The sequence below is a fragment of the Podarcis pityusensis genome (genome assembly GCF_964106645.2).
Source record: "Podarcis pityusensis genome assembly, chromosome: 15".
Classification (NCBI taxonomy): domain Eukaryota; kingdom Metazoa; phylum Chordata; class Lepidosauria; order Squamata; family Lacertidae; genus Podarcis; species Podarcis pityusensis.
Genome location: NC_138040.1, coordinates 40,751,785 through 40,777,196, shown reverse-complemented (window position 1 = coordinate 40,777,196; position 25,412 = coordinate 40,751,785). Strand labels below are relative to the sequence as shown.

General features: G+C 43.4%; 2 protein-coding genes across 3 annotated transcripts in view; one reads left to right on the top strand and one right to left on the bottom strand.

The window, feature by feature from the left end:
• Positions 1 to 12,263, top strand: part of LOC308463797 (claudin-34-like) — a 156,248-nt gene extending 143,985 nt beyond the window's left edge. Inside the window, exons 1-4 of one of the 2 annotated variants that reach the window (XM_080982521.1) lie at positions 7,616 to 7,863; positions 7,950 to 8,071; positions 8,801 to 8,856; positions 10,592 to 12,263. In XM_080982521.1, coding sequence (XP_080838647.1) covers positions 7,991 to 8,071; positions 8,801 to 8,856; positions 10,592 to 11,525 — 1,071 coding nt within the window. In that variant the 5' untranslated portion in view covers positions 7,616 to 7,863; positions 7,950 to 7,990 and the 3' untranslated portion in view covers positions 11,526 to 12,263. Of the gene's footprint in view, positions 1 to 7,615; positions 7,864 to 7,949; positions 8,072 to 8,800; positions 8,857 to 10,591 lie in introns of those variants that run through there. The other variant, XM_080982520.1, reaches the window with a different exon arrangement.
• Positions 1 to 25,412, bottom strand: part of LOC308463820 (uncharacterized protein) — a 174,406-nt gene that overhangs the window by 31,123 nt on the left and 117,871 nt on the right. The window lies entirely within an intron of this gene.

Here is a 25,412-nt window from a genome sequence, read left to right as displayed (position 1 = left end):
AAAAAAGAAAATTATTATTATTGCTTGCAGAGGAGCAACCATCTTAGTGTACAATTTGCTGACATGTCTTTGACAGGCTACAGAGCCTTGCAAGTACTCTTCACCAAGTGAAGCAAACATTTCTATTGAGATCAAAGGTCAGCTCATATCCCCCCAACAAATGGCTGGGGAAAACAAAGGAACTGTCAGAAAGCAGAAGCGTGACCACCTGAAATAAACTGGTAAAGTCTTGCATGTATAGCTAGAGAGACCAGGATTGTAGGGGGGGGGGTGTTATGCATTGGAACTCCCCACCCCACCCCCCACACTCCCCATGCATCACAAAGCTGCTGTAGTTCAAGGGTGAAAAGATTGCTTGTTCAGGTGAGAACATTGCAATTCTCTTCCCAGTGTTAGAACAGAGCAACTAGAAATCCTCTCCCAATGTTCCTTTAACTGGAAAGGAGGGCAGAGGTAAAGGGGATGCTAGCTCCCTTGCCTCATTCTTGTTCTCATCAGCCCCGACAAGGCTCCTCACTTCGCACAGCGACCTCCCAATTTCGGGAGGGTGATGGGGCATCAGTGCCAGTGTGTTCTCTCCCCTCCTACAGAATTATAGCACATCCTAGACTGCCTGTTTGCGGTGCCCATTCTGCATGATGGCACCTAATTTGCCTTAGAGACAGTAGCAGGTTCCACTTCAAATGGAGTCTCACAGAATTTGAAGTTCCTTTGCTGAATCCTATGGAGCTTTCTCCCCACACCACTCTGCACTTCCATGAACAAAAGTAATGTGTGTCAAGCAGAATTAACTAGACCTGTGCACAAACGGCCTCTCAAATTTGCACACCCTACTTGTTAGCAGAGAAATTGCTGCGTGCTATTTCACCAAATATGTCCAGGAGAAGAGAAATTCTCCAGCTGTTTCTCAGGATATTGGCTCACCATAACAAAATGTCCGGTCTCAACCATCACATTATACCCCTCCTCCAGAAGGGCAGACAAGGCAAGACAGAAATCTGCCTAGTTCTCAAATAATTGCAAGGACTAGTGGGAGAGAAAAACACACACAGTGAGATTGAAATTGGAGGCTTAAATTATTAGGCTGTACACAGATCTCATTCATTTGCAATTTGATTTTTTTGTTACTGACAAGGTAGTTAAGATACACACACACACACAAAAAGAGCAGTGCTGTATGCAGCATAATATTAATAGAGACTAATTAGGAAAAGATTAGCATTGGAGAAAGAAAAGCATTTTGATTCATCTTGTATGTGCCTGCCAATGCATCTTTTGATGCTGATTATTATTTTCAAGGGGTTGATGTTTACAGAGGTTTGATTAAAATGAGAAATGCATATTAAGATGGAGCACACAGGTGCCAGTTCTCAAATGATAATGCCTAAACACCCCCTTCTCCCAGAGCACAATGAACTTTCAAAGGGTAGGGGGAAATGGGAATACTTCTAAGATCTTTACTGTATATTTTGTGCATGAATGTTCTTGACAATCTGAATGGCATACATGAAAGAAATGCCACTTGTTACTTAAAGCACACTGACTATTCCCTGTCTCAAAAGATGTGCAAGAGCTTCCTGGTGGTCCATCCTTTTGCCCCAAAGACGTGGGAAGAAAACACCATGGAAAAGAAATTGAGATGTGGTGTTTCTCTTTTCAAAAACATACGAGCGTTGTAGCTTAGTAGAGGGAATGTGTAGCATACAAATAGTCCCTGATCAATCTCTGCTCTCTCCATGTAGGGCTGGAAAACCCTGTGGAATTACTGCCGCCCCAGTGTAGACAGAACTGAACTACATGGACCAATGCTTTGTCATTGTGTGTTCCGGTACCTACCTAGCTATTGCCTTCACATCTGCCACTTGGATGAGTGCAGAATGTGCTTTGGCATCATGTGGCTTGCAGCTATTTTTTTAAAAAAGAAAGATTTTGTTAACACTTTTCATAGTACAGTACTTTACAATAGAAAGCAAACTAAACAAAAATGAAAACAAAAAAGAGAAGAAAGAAGGCAAAGTCCTTTTTCATAACTCTTGCCCCACACAGAAAGAGGTGAACCCTCCCAGCTCTCACCTGGGAGCTCTCCTTTCTTCTCCCAACCTCCCACCCCAGGAGATGTTCCCTTCCCTGCCTCTCACACAGGGTCCTTCAGTAACCTTTATCTGTATGCAGTCTCCTCATTGCGTGACCAGGCGCAACAGCCCCAGCCCCCAGGGATCATAAGGAAGGAATAAAGACTCTGACGTGTGTTATGGAATTAAAATTAGGCCACAGCTTTATTAAACTTCCAAATGTAGGAAGACCTTGGCTTAGGCCTTGGGCATGTATCCCTCCCAGCCGGGGGAACTGGGGCACATCAGGGTAAATGGGATATGGGGGTGCTCTGCAAGACGTAAGTGTAGCAAGCAGCCCAGTCCATATCACTGCTTGCAGGGTAGTTAACTGACAACCTTTCAGTGTATGGCCAGTGACACCTATACAGTGGTACCTCGGGTTACATACGCTTCAGGTTACATATGCTTCAGGTTACAGACTCTGCTAACCCAGAAATAGTGCTTCAGGTTAAGAACTTCGCTTCAGGATGAGAACAGAAATCATACGGGGGCAGGAGGCCCCATTAGCTAAAGTGGTGCTTCAGGTTAAGAACAGTTTCAGGTTAAGAACGGACCTCCGGAACTAATTAAGTACTTAACCTGAGGTACCACTGTACATATATATATATATATATATATATCCCCTTTAAGAGGGGGACACTGGAATCACTGCTGCAGGGAGGTGAGTCCCCACTTCAAGCCCCACCATTAAAGGGAAGAAAAGACTAAAGGATTCCACCCAAGGCCATAACCGCCAAAGTTGTGATGAATTGCTACAGGGAAGACAAAATCTGCCAATGCAGGAATATTTCTTCCCCGTCCTTCAACAGCAACCAGTCAAAGACCATAGCAGCACCCGCTAAACAGGAAGAAAAAGTTAACCTGCAACAAGAAACATTAAACAAGGGGAGGGTAGGGAGGTGAATCTCCAGAGCTGACTGTCTGGCTATTGTCGGCTCCACCCCTTATTTATAAATGGGGCTGGCCCCACCTCCCAGCAAGAAACTTGATTACTGAGGCTGGGCATGAACCTCCAAAAATTAACACTGAGAAAGAAGTCAGCCCCCTTCTACTATTAAGTTCCCTGGGAACTGTAGCCTCGCGTGCGATCCCGCAAAGGGCACCCACATATAAAACAAAAAAGCAAAACAAAGCAGAAGCAAGGGCAAAACAATGAAAGGAACAGAAAGCTAAAAGTAATAAAGGAATGAGAAAGTAATAAAGGAAAATAAACCTGAGCTCTATGCTGAAGTCTCTAACCGCTTGGTGTTTGGGGTAAATGTAATAATATTAATGACCTTTCTATTCATGAAGGCCTTTTAAATAACTTTTACTGCAAGGGCCTCTCAGTTTTATACTGGGATGGGCTTTTTGTGATTTAATAATGTTTCAGTTTCTTGTTTTAAGAATACATTATTTGTTGTTGTGTTTTGATGTGGGATAAATATATTTATATTTCTCTTATGACCTACCCAAAGAACTCGTGTTATGGGGTGGATTCATGAATGCAGTCCTCTCACAAATTCTGCAAAGAAAGAAATTAGAGATGAGTGTGCAGTATCTCCAAATCTGGGAGAGTTGTGCGCAGCTATTGACCAAATGAAAAACAACAAAGTCTTCAAAATGGGCGGAACTGAACTTACACAACAACTTCACAAGCTCATCAGAAAAATCTGGGATAGAGAGGAGATCCCAGCAGACTTGAGGGGTGCCAAAATTATTAATCTCTTTTAAAAATGGTGATAGAATGGATTTTGGACTTTCCTACAGTGGAAGCCGGCCTCCCCATGATGGTGGTGGGCCCCTCTAGGCCTTGCAGTCTCCTCCCAATGCATGCGACATCACATGTGTGTATCACACGCATGTCACATGCTTGTGCAACCCCCCCCATTGGGCGGAACTTGGTGCACCTGTGCCAAAATATTTCAGAAGCACAGATACTTTTACAACAAACAACAACAACAAATTTTATTTATACCCCGCCCTCCCTGCTCAGGGTGGCTAACACCAATAAAATTACAGTAATAACATAATAGGGGGGGGAAAGGGGAGGGGGAGAAACGAAAAGAAAAACCAATTTAAAATACAGGTTAAAATGCAATTTAAAATGCGGCCTCATTTTAAAGTAGCTGATAAATCAAGACCATAAGGGGAGGGAAACATAAGGGTCAGACCGAGTCCAAACCAAAGGCCAGGCGGAACAGCTCCGTCTTGCAGCCCTGCGGAAAGATGTCAAGTCCTGCAGGGCCCTAGTCTCTTGTGACAGAGCGTTTCACCACGTCGGGGCCAGTGCTGAAAAGGCCCTGGCCCTAGTTGAGACCAATCTAACCTCCTTGAGGAACATGCAACAACAGAACCCTTTTGTCATTACGTCCTTACCCGTCAGCCAAGGAGCTGACAGCAGCAAATGTGAGCCTTCCTACCATGATGTAGACTAAGACTGAGAGGGGGTGACTGGCTCAGAAATTAAGCCGAGCTACTTTTCCCCAATGTTTGGGGCTTGCATTTAAAACATATGCTGACCAAGTATACCTGTAGTTTTGAAGACGTACTGTCCAGAATTCTACTATCTCAGCTTTGCCACCTTTCCACCCCTAATATGTACAATGGCTTTCAACCCTAGGTATTAAATAAAACAGCCTATGCCAGGGGTCAGCAACCTTTTTCAGCCGGGGGCCGGTCCACTGTCCCTCAGACCTTGGGGGGGGCATACTATATTTTTTTTGGGGGGGGGGGAAAGGAACGAATTCCTATGCCCCATAAATGACCCAGAGATGCATTTTAAATAAAGGCACACATTCTACTCATGTAAAAACACGCTGATTCCCAGACCGTCCGCTGGCCAGATTGAGAAGGCGATTGGGCCAGATCCGGCCCCCGGGCCTTTGTTTGCCTGCCGCGGTTTAAAAGCACAATACACATATCACCCTTGGTAATTCTTCTTTTTGCAGTATTGCATTCCTATGTACAGTGGTACCCTGGGTTACAGACCCTTCAGGTTACATACGCTTCAGGTTACAGACTCCGCTAGCCCAGAAATAGTACCTCAGGTTGCAAACTTTGCCCCAGGATGAGAATGGAAATTGCAGTAGCAGCAAGAGGCCCCATTAGCAAAAGCATACCTCAGGTTAAGAACAGTTTGGGGTTAAGAACGGACCTCCAGAATGAATTAAGTTCTCTTGGGAGAAGCCAAAGGGGAAGCCAAAAAATAAATAGTTTTATTCTATAGAATCACACATGACAAGAAGGGACGGTAGTGCTTTGGACTTCCACACAACAGCAGCAGTTGAGAGCCACCTCGCAGACATGATGCTGTAGAAGGGATTTTCTAGAAGGCCAGTTGGTCCCTTTTATATTTTTAGTCTTCTTACTCTTATCCCCTCCCTCCCTCTCCTGTTTGACACCCAGTTCTTTATCCTCTGATGGATTCCAGGAAAAAAAGAGAGAAAACCCTTCAAGGGCACAAAAGGAAGACAAAAAGGACATTTTTCTTCAGAGGCAATTCTTCTTCCTTTGTTAGATCATAAAAGCACATTATCTGTAAAAAATCATTTACTCTCTATCCAGCCGAGCTTACGTGTTCAAGACCAGCACACCGATAGCTTCGTGAGAGGAGATACTTTGACATTTTATTCACATGGCAGTTGGGTTTTTTCCTCTTTTCTCTGCCCTGCTCCTGAATTATATAAAGCCTCTTTGAGCCTCACTACTGGATACAATCAGAACCCGCCAAGCTGCAAAGTGAGGACTTCTTAAGCCTTCTGAAATACAGTCAGCAGCAAACATAAAACAATAGGAGCAAAATATTTGCTCACCTTAAGCTTGCATTGTACTGATTACTTGAACACACACACACACACACACACACACACACACCCCCCTTGAACATCTAAACCCCCAAACATATTTACATTTCAAATGGAACACGTTTTCTTTCTTTTTTAACTCTTTTAAATGAAGAAAATAAACAGTTCAAAAAGAAAACCCCTCAGTTTTATTTCAACCACATATTACTGCCGTGGCTTGATATTCTTGTGGACGATGGCTCTGCTTCTCTCTTCTCAACAAAAATAGAGACTTTTGAATCTTTTCATTTCAAAAGTAATGCTTCTGCTCTTTTTAACCCTTCAGGTTAAACTATTATGCTGCGATGTGTCCTTGCATGCTAGATACCATCAGAAACCTGCCCAGCATCCTGTATCTAATCAACAATTCACAGGCATACAGGGAAAGCATTTGCACATAGAGATTTACATGCAATGGCTTCCACACAATTGTTCAGGATTCATTATTGTGTTTTTTTGGGTGTCTCAGCAGAGAGAAGACTCCAAGGGTTGTATCCAATGCTAATCCTACTCAGAGCAGACTCACTGAAGTTAATGGATATGGCTATCTTAGATTCCTTCATTTTAATAAGTGTACTCTGAGTATAGCTTAATTGGATACAGCCCCAGGCTTCCAATAATTGCTGAACTGTCCTCTGCAGCACAAGGATTTTAAGCATGCACTCTCTCACATTTTTACTAATATGGGCTGTTTTCATTCTGATCTTCTCTCATACATCACAATTTTGAAGTAGCTTTTGAAAAATTAAGTAATGAGACTTCAGACATGGCTGATGAGGTCTCTGACAGTGCTCAACAAGCTGAAAATCAACTTCAAAAAACAAATGAATTGGAAGCTGCCACATAACAAACGAGGCCATTGGTATATATAGCTTAATGTTGTCTGCATCACCAGTGGTTACAATTTGGGGCCACGTTCACAGTCCACCAACTCTCTCAGGGCCACACACCAGCTACGGCCAAAGCACACATATACACTCGCCAGAGACACAGCATACAAAGCTACATACAGACCACACATATGGACCACGCAGCATACTCACCATGCATTCACACATATAGACCACACACAGATATGCATCACACATACATATTTGCCATACAGTACACACAACCCACAAACTGAAGGTTTTTAAACTTCCATCTGGCCATCTGTCAGGGATTCTTTAGATGTGATTCCTGCCCTGCAGACAGTTGAACTAGATGACCTTTGAGGTCTCTTCCAACTCTACAATTCTGTTATTCTACATACAGCACACACACACACACACACACACACACACACAGATACACACACAATTCATATTCTCTATCAACTACAGAAACAGTGGTCTCCTTCCTTCCCATTGTGATTTGGAGGAGAAGAAATGTTGTTTGTTGCTCTTTAGAAAGACAGCATTTCCTCTCCTGTTGCGGTGTTGTGATGCTGTCTCTGTTCTTCGGGCAACAATTTCCGAAGAACAAGAGACACCACTCATCACAACACAATGCTGCAATGGGGAAGAAATGCACCAACTTATTAACAAAGGCAATTCTTCTCCCTCTAGCATGGCACCATAGCTAGATGGTCTTGATGCTCAGGAAAGAGGAAGAAGCACTAAGATATTCTAGGAAGAGTACTGTGCCAAAGAGACAAGAAGCACTTTTGCAAGTGAGTCAGGAGCAAGAGGAAGAAGCAAGTAAGTCAGCAGCAATAGGGTCACAGGAAGAGATTTTGCTTCCTGTCTATACCATGGAAGAAAAACAGTGGCCCTTCCAATAATGTTGGACTCCAGCCAGCATCGCCAATGGTCAAGAATGGTGGGAGTTGTAGCCCAACAACATACGGAGGACTACAAGCTCTGCATCCCTGACATGCATGGATTGTTGGTGACTTTCCATGGTTTCAGCAGAAGTCTTTCCTAGCTCTACCTAGAGATGCCAAGGTCTGGACCATTTCCTTTTGCATGCAAGCTATGTGTTCTAACACTGAGCTTCCCCTGAAGCTCATTTTTGCTTTTGTTTTTCCTAGAGCAAACCAACTGGCAATGATGCACCCATTCAGCGCAATATATGAAGCGCCTCCAAAAACAACATTATGAATCCTTGGCATTACCCAGCAAAAACTGTTTGATATTACCTCGAGCCCTGGAGGTAATAAAACATAGCGCCTGTGTCATCCACATGTGATTTGATAAATGAGCTCACCTTTCCATGAGCTTTGTTTCCAGTTGCTCTATTTAATGAGAAATATGCTTCACTACACTTGACTCATTTGCTTGTACTCCCAGCTCTGCCATCATATATAAAGGCATGGGCCTCACTAACTCACATTGTGGCTCCTGGGGATATCATTAGGGTACTTGTTCAACAGGTAGAAAGCCACATATCACGTACGGGAGCAGTGTGAGGCTTCCCACTTTACACATTTTACCAGTCCTCGGAAAGGGTTTGGAAGAATATGGAGAATGCAAGCTAAGTTTATTACCAAAGTTTATTGTATCACCGCCTGGAAGCACTTGCAATTAATAGTGGAATTAAATTTTTTCCCAATAAATTAATGCAAATAAAAACTAAGGGAGCATTCCAAACCCAAGAACTGCCAAGATGAGCAGTTTGGAAAAGGTGCATCTGTGGTTGAGCAACAGAAGTCCCTCATCTCTGCTCAGCTGGAGAGACACTGGTGTCAGTCCTCTGTCCTGGCTCAGCCAAGGCTTGGGTAAGTCCCCCAAAAGAGGTGCTCTGGGAAAGTGAAGATGGAAATGGGGAGGGGGGAACTTGCCCCTATTCCAAACTCTGCTCAGCTCAGGCACATGACCTGGTAACCCAGTGGAAGATACACTCACAAAATGAGTGGTGTAACAGTTGTTTTCTCTCCGTCAGGCTCAAGTTGGCCTGGCCAGCAGTAGCCCCATTCCTCAATGGAGTTTGAAACAGAGGTAAGTTACAGCAGCATCATTTACCCCGTCATATATTACAGCAGCTTCCTACAGTTTGGATTGCTCTTATCCATCATGTTCCCCATTCAAACACACATTTGGTTTTGCTAGACTGACTATTGATCCATCTACCTATAAGATTTCTTGCCCAGTCTTCATTATAAGGTCCCACCATAAGTGTTACAGCAATAAAACACGTAATTATGAAAAAAGACAAAACCATTAAAATTGCATCACAAGCAAAACCCTCCCAAATGGAGCATGGTAATATCAATTCAATAGAAAAAGTGGGTCCAACAAAACAAAAAACCCTGTCAACTGTCCAACTGATAATATGATAGCCATCTTTGAATGCCTGAAGGGATTCAATATGACCTTAACCATGGGTAGGCAACCTAAGGCCCGGGAGCCAGATGCGGCCCAATCGCCTTCTCAATCCAGACTGCGGACGGTCCGGGAATCAGCGTGTTTTTACATGAGTTGAATGTGTCCTTTTATTTAAAATGCATCTCTGGGTTATTTGTGGGGTCTGCCTGGTGTTTTTACATGAGTAGAATGTGTGCTTCTATTTAAAATGCATCTCTGGGTTATTTCTGGGGCATAGGAATTCGTTCATTTTTTTATTTTCTTTTTCAAAATATACTCCAGCCAACCACATGGTCTGAGGGATGGTGGACCGGCCCACAGCTAAAAAAGGTTGCTGACCCCTGGTTTATTTCAAATCTTGCTCGCTCATTCCTTTGGAACTGGCAGCAGGGGTGTTTATTTCCACATTTTGCATCCAATCTTTGCATAAGCTTACATCTAACAAAAAAGTGTCTTTTAAAAGTTGCAGAATCACACTGCTATTCAAATGCATACTGCCTCCAAGCAGTTGCCAACAGTTCCAAACGACCAGGACCCTGGAGTTATGATTGGTGTTCTTCTGAGCGTTCAAAGCAAGCTGCATTCTAACTGCCTCAGAACTCCAAGGAGCAGTTGCTACGGTGCTCAGACCAGCTCCACTCTTTTCAGGTCTTGTCCTAGGTCAGACGCTGGAAGAGAAAGACCTGGAAAAAGCCCTTGCTCTGGAAAAAGACTGGTTGAAGAACTGATTCACGCAGGTGCATATATACAGCGCTCCTCAGTTCCCCACCAACATAGCAGTGTTTTCTCAGATAGGAACAGATTGACTTTTATTTCCTTTTGTCCTGTCTGAGAGCCACTTGGTAGGCTTTTCACAGTGTGTGTGTGTGTGTGTGTGTGTGTGTGTGTGAGAGAGAGAGAGAGAGAGAGAGAGAGAATGAGGACTAAAGCCAGAAAGGATTCTTTCCTGAACAGGAGCTGTATTGGTCTGTTGCACCAACTTTCTTTCAAGGGTAGAATGCATAACTTTGGTGGGATCATGCCTGACATTTTACCAATGGAGAGGGAAGGGAGGGGAGCATAGGAATGCAGAGGAGGAGTGGACTAGACAAGAGCCCAATTATCTGCATGGAGGGGGTCCCTAGAACAAAAGGGGTTGTGCGGTTGTGCAATTTCTTCACCCCTGGGGAAGTTTGATTCCTGGCACTTATGATTGCAGGTACAGCAGACTTTTCCATTCCTACGTCTCAAGGTGGGAAATGCAGAATTTGCCCTAGAACGATGGCATTGTTTTAGCTGCGCATCACTATTTGCTCAAACTTTAGGAGGTGTCCATATGATACTGTGCCTAAGTATCTAACGGTTATCTTTTGTCTGTCTTTTTCTCCAGCATGCCTTCTATCGCCAGCCTTCCCAGCGCTAAAGCGAAACTTCCACCCCAGGCGCATGATGGGTCCTTCCCAGTCCGCCTCTTGTGCAGGGTGTCCTGCGTGCAACTAGCTGCCTTTCTCCTGGCTGTCCTGGGCTGCCTAATGAGCATCTGCTCCACATCTGCCAACCTTGACTGGAGAGTGTGGCAAGTAGACAAAATCATGGGCAGCAACCAGCAGGGCGTTGTGGGCATTGGCATCTGGGGTGCCTGTTCCATAAGAAGAGTTACTATGAAGAAAACTAACATGATATGCATACCATTCAATGATGAGGAGTCCCTACCACCTGAAATCATTGTGGCCCAGGACTTGATGCCAATGGCCTCAGTGGCCAATGCGGTGACCGTTCTTTGGATGGCCTTTGCTCTATGCAACATCTTTGAGCCGGGAAAAGACGAAAATTTCATTGATACCTTCTTTTCAATTGGAGGAAGGATAGAGTTGGCAGCGGGTACTTGTGTACTGATTCCCATTGCATGGAATCTTCACTCTGTATTAAGAAACGAAGGAATTCCGCTTTCGGAGGTTTTGGGAGTGCCTCCGATTCCCACAGAACAACGTGCTGGAATGGCCATCTATGTTGGGTTTCTTGCTGCAGCTTTGCAGCTGTTAAGTGGAACTCTGGTTCTGGGTGAAAAATATTTTTGGAAAAGGAGTGAAATAAACACTTCCAAGCCAAAATTTGTAAATGACCCAGAAAGTGTTACAGACACCGAAAACCCAAAGCTGAGGATGAAATACAGACAGTACTTCTCTTCTGTGACACTGGAATGTGAAGAAGAAAAACCCCCTATCTGGCGGAGATGTCAAGGTCATATTAAAACGGAAACCATGCCAGGCTCACTAGCAATATGGCTAATGAATGGTTCCCGTCCTGTGACTGGCTTTTTTTAAATTGAAGCAGTGGACGTTGTCTATATTTTCTTATGCATATTTTGTTTTTTTAAAAAAACTGAATGCTTCTGGGATGCTTACAACATAGTGTTAACTATAAATGGGGGAATAAATGAAAAGTATAAAACTGTTATATTTAGATATTAATTTATGCTATATCTCTTTTAGCAATAAAAAGAATGTTATCTCATCGCAAACTTATGCTGGAGTGCTTATTTTGCTGCAGACTCGACTGTCTATGGCGCTTTTTGAATTTTCTGCATTTCAGAAACACTGCAAATTGCAAAAGGTTCTGGGGCATGCTTCCTCTGTGTGTGTGTGTGTGTGTGTGTGTGTTTGTGTGGTCCGTTTTACAGAGAATACTGGCCAAGCCTTTGAGTGCCTGTGTGCTGCTCCCAGCCCTGGCCAGCAAGAACAATGATCAGGGACACCCGGTTTCAGTGGTCCAGAGAGACCTAGGCCACTTCCAGCTTTAGGCAGAATAAAAAATTAAAAATGATGGAGCACAAAACAAAATAGCGCCGCACACCAAAGAAGTGAGATGTAATTAAATATGATGAAATATCTGCGAACAAAAAAGAACCATGTCTTTTACCAAATCACATCTCTCATTTGCTTAAGTTTGCAGCTCTAAGCTGAGAGTGGGTGTCACATTTTGGTCTGCTGCAGGTAGAAACAAGTTAAGAAAAGAATCAAATACCAAAAATATTAAGAAGTGACTAAATCTGAGGCCCCCTTTGAGGTTTTGCCCCAGGCCAAATGCCCCCTGCAGCCCCTCCCCCCAACTGGCCCTGCTTACAGGATTCCTTCAAAAACTCCTGCTGCTGAACACCAAACATGACAGTGGAGCGGGCCCCAAGGTAGAAACTGTGCTATTTTTCTAGAAAAAGAGGTGCTGGAACTCACCAGGAATGTCTTCCTTGTTCTCTTGTAATGGCAACAGTGCCAACCTGAGAGGAGCCGGAACTGAGTTCCAGTTTTTATTGTTGCTGTAAATACAATTCTGCCCCTTACAGCTTTCCCATAGTGATTTACAGCTAGGAATGACTTTGACAGAAGACCACAGGTATTTAGGAACAGATTTCCTGCTACAACACGGCAAAATTGTTATCTATACAGAGATGTTGTGGCTTGGGCGCCCACAGGCCCCAAACGGTCTACCTGCTGCCTCTCCCTCAGCTGTAGGGTGGCTGAGTGGGGGAGGCAAACAGACTCCCCAGAGGCCCCACGGAGCGTCCTGCCCCCCCGCCCCACAGGCAGCTGGCCCCATCCCCGTGGGCGGCAGGCCCTGCCCCTGGGCACCCAATTGGCTTGCTCTGCCGCTGAGGTGGTCTCCCATTCAGGGGTTCAGATTGGGATTGCTGGATATTTTCAGTCCCACGTTTTATAAGGGAAGGAATCCCCACGCGCATGTTCAGAAAAAGTCTCTGTAGAAGACTTGTAAGTCTACAAAGAAATATTTTGAGTCCATAGCACATGAACATCACCGAATCTGAAAGGAGTCATCTACCTGGGGACCAACACAGTGACTGCAGGGAGAATGGATATTCGAGTGACCAGGAAAGCAACCAATGAGCTGGGAAACTCAAAGACCCCCCTCATCATGAATTTACAAAGTGGCCCTAACTTAAGCAAGAAATTATTTCACAGTACCAGACGTCTCCAACCTCTGCCAGACTAATAGGGAGATAATACTTGTCTGTCCCCATAGAGTTTTTTATAAAACTTTTCATTTTTAGAAAAGGGATACTGGACTACTCAGATCCACCAGTACCATTGAATAAAGTTGCTGTAATTCAAAGTGGTGTTCAAACCCAATGGAAACAACTAAATATTTGTTTATTTGTGTATTTGTTTAACAGATTGGTGGAATTGGACAAAACTAGCAAAATGAATTTCAGGAGGGATGAATGTAAGGTTCTGCACAAATATATGATGATGGGAGATATCTGGATTGCCAGTAGTACAAACAAAAATAATCTAGGGGTGTTAGTAGACCACAAGCTTAATATGAGTCAACAGTGTGATCCACCAGCAAAAAAAGCTAATGCTATTCTAGGCTGCATCAACAGAAGTTGAGTGTCTCAATCAAAGGAAGTAATAGTCCTGCTTTTTCTGCCTTGGTCAGAGCATACCTGGAGTACTGTGTCCAGTTCTGGGTGCCACCATTTAAGAATTATATTGACAAGCTGGAACGTGTGCAGAGGGGTCAACCAAGAAGATCAATTGGCTGCAACCAAGCTATATGAGGAATGATTGAGGGAGTTAGGGGTGTTGGGCCTGGAAAAGAGGAGACTGGGAGATGATATGGTATCCATCTTCAAATATCTGAAGATAGAGCAAGCTTGTTTTCTGCTGCTCCAGAGGGTGGAACCCAAACCAATGGATTCGAATTACAAGAAAGGAGATTCCAACTAAACATTAGGAATAACTTTCTGATGGTAAGAGCCATTTGACAGTGGAATAGACTCCGTTGGAAGGTGCTGGATTCTCCTTCATTGGAATTTTTCCAACAGAAGCTGGAGGGTCATCTATCAGGGATTCTTGGGCTGTGATTCCTGCACTGGACTCTTGAGGTATCTTCCAGCTCATTCTATGAGTCATGTCAATCTTTTTATAATGGAAACAAATAATTTCAGGGTTGTGGGTTCAAGCCTCATGTTGGGCAAAAGATTCCTGCATTGCAGGGAGGGGGTTGGACTAGATGATCCTCATGTTCCCTTCCTACTCTAGAATTCTATGAAATGTACCAGTGGTTTTCCACCAGCGTGCCATGGCACCCTGTGGTGCCTTGAAGGATGGTCAGGGGTGCCTCAAGCAACACAGGCCTCTGTCCCTCTTTCCTCCCCTCCCTCCGTCTGATGCCCTCTCATGTCTCTGCCTCCCAAAGGCTTGTGTGTCTGTTCGTTGTAACAGTTCTGGCACCCCTGCTGCCTCCCAAGGTCAGGTGCTGTTCCCATTTGGCCAGTCTCCGTTGGACCACTAAGGCTGTGGGCACCCTGCTCTCATGCCCTTGTGGGACGGTCTGAGGAGGCACCTCTCTTTGAGGTGGGGTGGGGGTGGGGGAAGCTCAGAGACCAGGGACAGCTGCCTGAAGAACTCCCAAGGAAAGGAAAGAGGAGAGGAGGCTGAGGGAACACTCCACAAGGGAGGGGTTTGAAAAGGGGTGAGAGGCTGCTGGATCTTCAGGCAAGGGGGGACAGAACTGAGGCTTGGAGCCATTTTCCCACAAGGGAGCCACAGAAAGCATGTAGCTGGTCAAGGGAGCCATGGACTCAAAACAGACCATCTTCTTCCTATGAACTGTCCAAGGCCCTGAAGAACCTAACTCTGATCACTCTGGTTATCTGACTCAGCAATCTTTACTTTTGCTTGGTTATGCAGTCCCTGCCTTTGGTTCCCACATTTCCCTCCCTGTCCCCATACTTCTGTGGGACCTGCTTTCTCCTTGTCTTCACCCTTGCCAGAGTCAGTAGCTGTATTGAATCAAGTAGAATTCTGCTGCCCTTTGAATGCCCTGGTTTTAGGCACTGCTGAGTTGATACCTGAACTGCCCCATCTGGCCATCCACAGGGGAGCAACTAAAACTCAGCATTCTTCTATAGAGAAAATTGCCAGATTCCCCAACTTGAGATGTCTGAGATCAGATGACAAGATGGAATGCAAGGAAACCGAACTGTCCAGTAGAGCAGCTTGCTATCTTCTTCCTGAAGCTTCTCTGACAACTTATTGAATGGCTGCCAATTGAGGTTGCACTGTAGCCTCCCAAGTTTCTCTAATTTCTTACTCTACAGAAAGCAATTTATGAGAGCTTACAGCACTTTCTGCAAGAAAAATAAACACACTTTTAACAATGACCTGACCACTAGATTTTTCCCCCCAGTGAGAAGAATAGTTACTGATTTTTCTTTTATTGGTAAAGTGTGTGTACAGGTGAGTGTGCATACTGGGCCCCATTTATCTTGGCAGGTCTGCAGTTTTGAAATATTAATCATCTTAATGCAGAAAAATATGAATCTCTTCAAGTTTTGACTTCACATATTTGGCAGCACTAAATCCACATTCAGGATGGGCTGGCTGCTGGAGCTATTGGAAGTCCCAATGGAAAAAGAAGGGGGGAAAGAAATCCATTATAAAGTCCCAATTAATCTCAACCATCTCAAGTATTGATTTTCCTTTGCCTTTTATCAATTTGAACTCCTTGTTTGAGAATAACTCATTGCAGGTAATAGACTGAAATAACGAAGTCCTACAAGGTTATAATTGACATTATTTCCTAAAAGGCGTCCATCAGAAGTTATTGGCCTAAAAATAATTTCCCAGATACCATAGATAATCTGATAGTGTTCAACATGGCCCATAAGGGGGCAGGAGAGGAAGCCAGATATCAGGGGCTAAGATACTGAGCTTTGAATAAGAAGATGCACAGCTCAAAACTCATTGCTGCCATTAAATCGTTAGGTGGCCTTAGGCAAGATCCCTGCCTCTCTCCACCTTAGCTTTCCTCCAACAATGCCACCATAATGTTACTGAGATTTCTTCTTTGTGTAAATCAGGCACAGTTAATACTCTGGACACAGCCTTCTTAAACCAGGGCTTTTTGTTTAACTGAAGGGCCACATTCCCTTCTGGGCAACCTTCCAAGGGCCACAAGCCAGTGGTGGACAGGGCTACAGGCAAAAGTGGGCGTAGAAACTAATGTGCACAGCCCCACTTCCCAATTCACACTGTGGCCTCAGTCTGAGCCCCCTAGTTTGGTCGGACCCCCCCCCCCGAGCCAACCTGGGCACCATTCACCCTGCCCCAGATCAATGTGAGGGCAGGCCTAGTGTATGGACTAGTCATATGATGCTAGCAAATCAGGAATGTGAGGGCAAATGAAGCCTATTCAGAGAAGCACCTCCTGAAAAAGTAAACTCTTTCTTTTGTCATGATCGAAATAGTTGTGAGGGTAGGTAGTCCGTTCCTAATAGTGCTGGACCTAAACCTGCCCTCTAATTTATTGAAAGCTATTGAAATGTTCTTCCCCTGTGAAATAAGGGGCTTCGATTTTTCTGCTTTTTTCTACCCCAAGGGCACTAAAACAGCTCTATAACTTTGATCTACGCAGTGTGGAGATTATGAATTCAGCTCCATTGGTGAAGAAAAATGTTTTATATGTGCATTATAACACTGTGACACCAGAGGGCGCTGTGGAGTTTTGATTTGCCAACCTGATTTCTCATACAAAGTTTACAACGCGTTTAACTGAAATGTTGATTTGATGTGTCTGGATCCAGCTTATTATTGTTGCAAAGATGCCATTGATGATGTTCTTGTTTATCTTTCCATTAACAATTTCTCCAGTGCTCTACAACTTTCCCAGCTGCCTGTGGTTCCTCATCTGAACTCGCTCCCGCACAGTAAGAGACATCAGAGAAGTGAACCTGGCTAAAATCAGTGCAGTTGCTGATTTAGTGTTGTATTCAATGTAGTAGTACTTCTACAAGGTGTATGTTTGTGGTCCACAACTGTTCCCAGTCAGCCATCATTATATTATGTCCAACGTCTTGTGCCCATTTAATCATAGCAGATTTCACCATTTCATCCTGAGTATTCCATTTCAACAGCAAGTTATACATCTTTGACAAAATCTTAGTTTTGGGTTCTAACAATTCTGTTTCTAATTTTGATTTTTCCACCTGGAAGCCAATTTTCTTGTCCGAATTGTATGCCTCCATTATCTGATAATAATGAAGCCAGTCTCGCACTTTGTTTTTTAGTTTTTCAAAACTCTGCAGTTTCAATCTATCTCCATCTTGTTCCAAAATTTCCCAATATTTCGGCCATTTGACCTCCATATTGAGCTTTTTCAGAGCTTTTGCTTCCATTGGTGACAGCCACCTTGGTGTTTTATTTTCCAATAAATCCTTATATCTTATCCAAACATTAAACAATGCTTTCCTGACAATATGGCTTTTAAATGCTTTATGTGCTTTGACCTTATCATACCACAAATATGCATGCCATCCAAATACATTGTTAAAACCTTCTAAATCCAAAATGTCAGTGTTTTCAAGAAGCAGCCATTCTTTCAACCAGCAAAAAGCTGCTGATTCATAATAAAGTTTGAGGTCTGGCTGACTGGGAACAGTTATGGACCACAGGTATGAAGTTTACGGCATGTAATGCCCTAAGAGAGAATATTATGAAAATGATATACAGGTGGTACATAACCCCAGTCAAGCTTGCAAAAATCTACCATTTGCCCGATAACAAATGTTGGAAATGTAAAGAAACTGAAGGTACATTCTTTCACCTTTGGTGGACGTGCCCAAGGATTAAGGTTTTCTGGGAGATGATTTATAATGAATTAAAAAAGGTATTTAAATATACCTTCTTGAAGAAACCAGAGGCCTTTCTCCTGGGCATAGTTGGCCAATCAGTGTTAAAGAAGGACAGAACTTTCTTTATGTATGCTACAGCAGCAGCAAGAATACTTATTGCAAAGCGTTGGAAGACACAAGATCTACCCACACTGGAGGAATGGCAGATGAAAATGATGGACTATATGGAATTGGCGGAAATGACTGGCAGAATCCGAGACCAGGGAGAAGAGTCGGTGGAAGAAGATTGGAAGAAATTTAAAGACTACTTACAGAAATATTGTAAAATTAATGAATGTTAGAATGATGACGGATTGAAGTTAAGCGGTTTCTAGCGGTAATGGTATAAAAAAATATGGAAAAATTGGTTTTTAATATGTAAAAATTTAATGTTATAATATATCAAGATTAAAGATCAGGATTAAAAAGGAGGGAAAGGAATTGCTGGACTAACATATTGAATTGGAATACAAAAGAGGGAGGTATGAGGAGGTCCGGGAAACAAGTAAATGTAAAAGAAGTGATGAAAAGATGGAATTGTTTTTAACTGTTTTTTCTTTTTTGTATTTTGTATTTTGTATTTTTCCTTTTTATTGTTAATTTTCTTATTAATGTGATCTTTTTCTTTTGAAATTTTAATAAATATTATTTTTTTAAAAAAATACAAGGTGTATGTTTGAACCCACATACATGTCCACCACATATCCAGCATACACTAGTGAGAGGAATGGAACCTTTTGCATGGAGTCAGGATGTGTATTCAGAAACCATGTGTGTATACGTACCTTTGCAATTATGCATATTAAAGAATGTATCACACCAGGAAGTAGACAAAGATTGGTTTATTACGCAAAAATGACAAAAGTATGGGGGTTCTGCTTTAGGCAGTGAGGTTACACATGCAGCAAACAATCATTAACTATATTTGCACTATATTTATTCTAAAAAGTATAAGAGTCCCTAATTATCCCCAAATCTTGAGAGGGAACACAGGATTAAAAAGAAAGAAAACCAGGGGAGGGATATACCTGATCTTAGAGCAAGGAGAGCACAAGTCAGGGGTTTGAGATCTGTGCCTTCTGCAAGTGTTAAGCTCTCCCCTCCAGAATCCTATGCCAGCAAGCCATCATGTGTAGGACTGATCCTTGAGATTCTTGAGGAGTAATGGCATATCTTCTGTAAATTCACTCAGTGATGCACAAGCCTTGATGGAGCTTAAGTAGGAGAAGAGCTGAATGGATCTGTCTATCATCTATCTATCTATCTATCCATCCATCTATCTATCATCTATCAATTTATTTAATATCCCACCCTATACCTAGAAGTCTCAGGGCAGTTCACAGAACAAAATCAAAATAAAGAAACACAATATATATAATCAAAATAAAAACAACTACCCAATAACACCCCCCCCAAAAAAACCCAACCACATTTTAGAAGGGCATAGGATGTCAATCAAATCAACCAAAGGCCTAGTTAAAAAGGAACATTTTTGCCTGGTGCCTAAAGGTGTATAATGAAGGTGCCAGGTGAACTTCCTTGGAGAGATCATTTTACAGACCAGGAGCCACTGCAGAGAAGGCCCGTTCTTGTGCTGCCACCCTCTGGACCTCTTGAGGAGGAGGCACACAAAGGAAGGCCTCAGAAGGTGATCTCAGGCTCTGGGTAGGTTCATATGGAAAGAGGTGGTCCTTGAGGTATTGCGGTCCTGAGCTGTTTATAACCAGCACTTTGAATTGGGGCCGGAAACTAATTGGTAGCCAGTGCAGTCAGACCAGGATCGGTGTAATATGCTCAAACCATCTTGCTCTGGTGAGCAACCTGGCTGCTGAATTCTGCACCAGCTGAAGTTTCCGAACCCTCTTCAAAGGCAGCCCTATGTATAATGCATTGCAATAATCTAACCTTGAGGTTACCAGAGCATAGACAACAGTAGTTAGGCTATCCATGTCCAGATAGGGACGTAGCTGGGCCACCAGCCAAAGCTGATGGAAGGCACTCTGGGCCACTGAGGCCACCTGAGCCTCGAGTGACAGCACAGGATCCAGGAGTACCCCAAAGCTATGAACCTGCTCCTTCAGAGGAAGTGTAACCCCATCAAGAGCAGGCGATCTCCTATCCATCTGGTCTAGGGAACCACCCACTAACAGTGCCTCAGTCTTATCTGGATTGAGTTTCAGTTTGTTGGCTCTGATCTAGTCCATTACCGAGGCAAGACACTGGTCCAGCACTTCCGCTGCCTCACCTGCATATGCAAAGGAGAAATAGAGCTGAGTGTCATCAGCATATTGCTGACAATATACTCCAACCTCCGGATAACCCCACCCAGCAGTTTCATGTACTGTAGATGTTAAACAACATGGGGGGTAGGATTGAGCCCTGCGGAAGCCCACATTGAAGGTTCCACGGGGCTGAAAAGCATTCCCCAAGTAGCACCCTCTAGGAATGACCATCCAAGTAGGACTGGAACCACCGCAGAGCGGTGCCACCTATCCCTAGTTCAGAGAGTCGCTCTAGAAGGATACCATGGTCAATGGTATCGAAAGCAGCTGAGAGATTGAGAAGAATTAGCAGGAACATGTTTCCTTGTCTCTCTCTCTCAACAGAGGTCATCATACAGGGCAACCAAAGCAGTTTCTGTGCCAAAACCGGGCTTAAAACCTGATTGAAATGGTTCCAAAAGCAACTGGATCTGGTCTGCGACCACTTGCTCCAGAACCTTGCTCAGGAAATGGAGATTAGCAACTGGTCAATAGTTAGTTAGATTTTCCAGATCCAGGGAAGGTTTCTTAAGGAGGGGTTTTACCACTGCCTCCTTCAAACAGGCAGGGACCACCCCCTCTTGTAAAGAGGCATTGATCACCTCCCTGGCCCAGCCAGCTGTTCTCTCCCTGCTGGTTTTCATCAGCCAAGAGGGGCAGGGGTCTAGAGCGCAAGTAGTCGCCTTGACTGATCCGAGCACCTTGTCCACATCCTCAAGCCTTAGCAACTGAAACTCATTCAACAGAACTAGACGTTCAGAACTTTTATCCTCAAAATGCTTTGCAAACAAGTCACAGCGAGCTACCATTGTTCTATCACCTCTTTTGGGCCAGCCTGTAAAAGACCCTGTACAACATGGAAAAGCTCTGCCGCACAACATAATGAAGACGGAATGGAAGCAGCAAAGTATGCCTTCTTTGGTGCCTTTGCTGCCACTAGGTAGGCTCAATAATGAGCCCTTTGGTTGCATTCATTTGGATCTTTCCCCCATTTGCATTCAAGCCGCCTTCCAGCTTCATCAGTTACTCTCAATGGATTGAATCCAAGAAAGTATGTGAAACAACTTACACTCATTTAACAGAACCTCCCTTCCCTCTCCTCCTGACATTTGGCCCTGCACCACTATCCCAATCTACCATGAAGAGTTGGGGAAGCCCCCAAAGCAGATTTTGGGAGTTACAGGGGACACACAGAGGAAGGAGAATGAAGAAAAGTTCTGCTGTTTGAGTGAAAATTGTTCCACTCACACAATAACCTCATAGGATACAGGCCAATTTGAACAGCACAGCTAATGCAAATCATAGGTGCACTTCCTACCATACCAGAGGATATTCTTAAGAAAAACAAAAATGATAAAAAAACAGCCTAATTATCATAACTTTACTGACAACTGAAAATGTGGAGAGTTGATGTCATGTGGAAAGCTTCTTAGAGAACTGGGAAATTAACTTGGAACTCACCAGTCCCAGTCAAGTAACTGCAACAAGCAAAAATGACTTGCATGCAACAGTAATGCCCTCAAAACGCATATTTTCCAGTTCTGAAATCTTTATGGTCAGCTTTTAACATCTCCTTCATAAAACACTATGGCCCAAGGGAAGGGACTGTTTGGTAACCCTGAATGGCATTTAATCACTTTTCCTCTTTCCATTCCAGAGGTGTACATGGGTTTAATGAATAAAATCTCATTTTCAGCTTCCAATCTATTTTGCAGAATATTGAACAGAGCGCTCTGAATTTATTACATGGGTTTAAAACAGTGTTCTACAAACCCAGTCCCATTTCCATATTCACGGGAACTGAGACTGCCAATTTCAAATTAGCTCAAAATTCAGAGCGCTAAAGTTGGGTGAAGCAGGTGGTTAGGCCTATAATTAATCCACACACTTTTTCTCCAGCTGGAGATGCGCCAACCATTTTGAAACTTAGAATAGAGTCACACTGAAAACGGCCAAACAGCAGCCCTGGGAAATAAGTCCAATGGATTTAGTACTGGTCTGTCCATAGGATTTCAATGTTATCTGACCAAAGGTGCAAATCAATTGCTACAGAATAGAACTGAATGTTGGAAGGGGTGTAGCTGATAGAGGTTAAGCACCTGGCATCTCCGGGTAGGGCTGGGAGTGCCCCCTGCCTGGAATCACGGAGAGCCACTGCCAGTCTGTGTGGGCTATGCAGACAACACTGAGCTAGATGGACCAATGGTCTGACTCAGTATAAGGCAGCTGCCTATCACCCCACATTGCAGAATTACAGCAAAACTTAAGAGTGCTGGTGGCGGGAGTGTGTGTGTATCAGCCCTTCACACCAAAGGTTCCTGGGTGGGGAATACATAAACATTCAAAATTAAGCATCAAAATGTATGCAAACTAAAGCAAAACACAACTTGATTTTCTATGTGAGCTCTTTATGGAAGGGGAGTGTTTTTCAAACTTGCTTTGGAAATGTTCATTACTGCCACCATTGTCAATTGCAATGGTGCCAGGAAGCATGGCTAGAAGCACCACCCTCCAGCCATAGCAGCAGTGCTGCTCTTGCCGCAACTTCATCAGATGAGCTGCTCCTCCATCTAGTATATTGCATTAAGCACTTGGCGGCTCATACTTGGTATTGTTGAATATGCCACACACAATTTGCACTTAAAGCTTTTTCAAACTCTGAACTACTTTGAGCTTGACCATCACCCTATGTCATATCGCATGATGTCTGAACATCTACTGCCATGGAGAGCAGTGGCATTTTCTTCATGCTTTGGATCTGTACAAAAGACTTTCCATATCCACCGGTTCCCCACAGAACCCATGAGCATCTGCACAACCCCCAATGCACTGCAGACAGTTCTGGAGCATGTTCCAGGGCCCACACTCAGAACACGTAGAACACCATTGGGCTTCCTTTTATGCTCCAAATGTGCGCCTATTATACATGCAATACATACCCATGAGGCTTCACATTGTTGGGGAAGTTGGTAATCATTCAGGGAAACATGTCCACAACTGTTCTCCTCTCACTGAGAAGCACTGACAAATGTCCAAGGAACCCTCAGGGTTCAAAGCCACTGATTTCAGTTGGCTCAGCTGTATTAAGACCATTATTTCTGTAGAGCAATGGGACTGACCTTCTACTTACTGCTGTTATGGAACCTGCCATGATCTAGGGCTTCAGAAAAGTGCTACTTTGTCTTTGCATAATATTAAACTCACTGATCTAATCGTACTGCTATTTGCACAGTCAGATTTTAAATGGAAAAATCCAAGTCAGAGTTGAGCTGCCTACAAATGTTCTTTGTGGTGAAAATTTGAGTATTCATCAAACATAAAAAAACCACACTAAAATGCAAATTTGAAAAGCCTTATTAATTTTGGCTTCAGAATGAAGCTACTATCATTAACTCCCTCTCTGAAAACCTATGAAGTGAAAAGTCTTTCTTGTTAGCTTGATACTAAACACAGAGATAATGAACTGGGGTGGGGGTTGGGGAGAGAGACAAAGACAAGAACCGCGTACCAATTCATTTCAAATTTGGATACTTCATTTCTTTTCTTTTTCTGAAATGTTTGCCATTGTAACTAATTTAGATCTTTAGTATTATATTGTCATTTTCTCACTTATCCACAGACTGTGAACAAAGGGCAAAACAGAAGAGGTGATCTATTAATGATGGATGGGCATGTACCATTGATTACCCTGGCAATATAAAATGCTATTGTTAAAATACTGTGCACTATCAATCAAAAGGTAACCAGGTATGTATTGACAGCCCCCCTGACATTGATTTGAAGGCCAGTTAGAGAATGACAAGGCATCAGTGCATAATTGTATATTCCATCTTTCTCTGACAGTGTAAAATTGTACTGTTTTGGAAACCTGGATATCGTGTGTGCGCGCACACACGCACACACACACAGAGAGATGTTCAAGAGTTTGAAGCTGGTGCACATCTGTGGCTCATGAGTGCAGTGGAAATGACTTAAACTGGACATCATTGTTGGATGAAAGCCTACAACTTGCCACAGCAGGTAAATCGGTTGGCATGGCAGTAGGGGGAGGATTAATTCCTTAATCTGTTCAATCTTTGCTGATGGAATAGCACTCCACTCAGGGTTGGAAAACATCCTGCATTCCTCACTGCTCTCGGAGCCTCTGCACTGCCTGGCAAATTTGCTCCACACAGAGAACATGCTCAGACCAAGACTTAGGATGGGGTGAAATATTTTTCATTAGACCGAATTGACTGGAGCAGCATTCTTCAGCCTTTGGACTTGTCTTTAGCTTTCAACATGGACTCCACTTTTAATTTGCTGGTATGTTTACAACCTGTAAACAAACCTTGTTTTCTGTCTCTCTTCTTGCTAAGGACTAAAAAGATACCATTTCCCCCTTACATTATTATTGAGTTGATCAGGAACGGCTCCAAAGAGCAGCAGAAAGAAAAAGCCACAATGTTTTGCTCTCTGAGGTGAAGGACAGAAGAGAGTCACTGTTGTTTATTGGGAGTGGCGATGTTGCAGGGAGATTGGTGTGGTGCAAACATTTTAACGAAGCCAGCCGTGTGCTGCTACTAATAATTTGCATCATACCAACCTCCCTGGGAAGCAACAGTGATCCACCTGCCAGGACATTAACCTAGCAGCTCCATCCCACTTGGAGAGCCACTTCCGAGCACTGAATAGCAGCTCCCCATCCCCTGGTAGTTCCTGTTATTCCATTCACTTGCCCAGTTTTATTTCATAGGACCTACCCTTTTCTTCTGATTTCTTCTGATTTATTTCTGTATTATTCTAAACTGCCTGGGACCTTACAGTGAAAACAATGATAATGATAAATGAAAGTTCTTTCTCAAGAATTAAAGTTTGCCCTCTTGTTGCTTTTGTTACTGTTGTAAGCGTTCCCCTGTGAAGTCCCCTCAGATATAGGTTTCTGCTTCCTTTGCACTCTCCTTCTTTTGAATCAAGGTTTGGCTAGGAGAATTATAAAGATAATTCCGTAATTGGAGCATGTGAGTTTTATATAGCTTCAGACCATTTGCAACCTCCCCCCCCCCCCAGTCTTACTAATGAACATGTAGGCACTGATAAACCACTTCATCAAATCAATAAAATTTTTCTCATATGTATTACTGAATGGTGATTCTTTCTGTGCAACATTCTACATTTGCTCCTGTGCATTAGTGAAAGCACAACACACAAAATATCCTGATACAACTGCATGTACATTCAGCCAAATTATTTTCTGCCAGGAATAATATCTCAATATATGA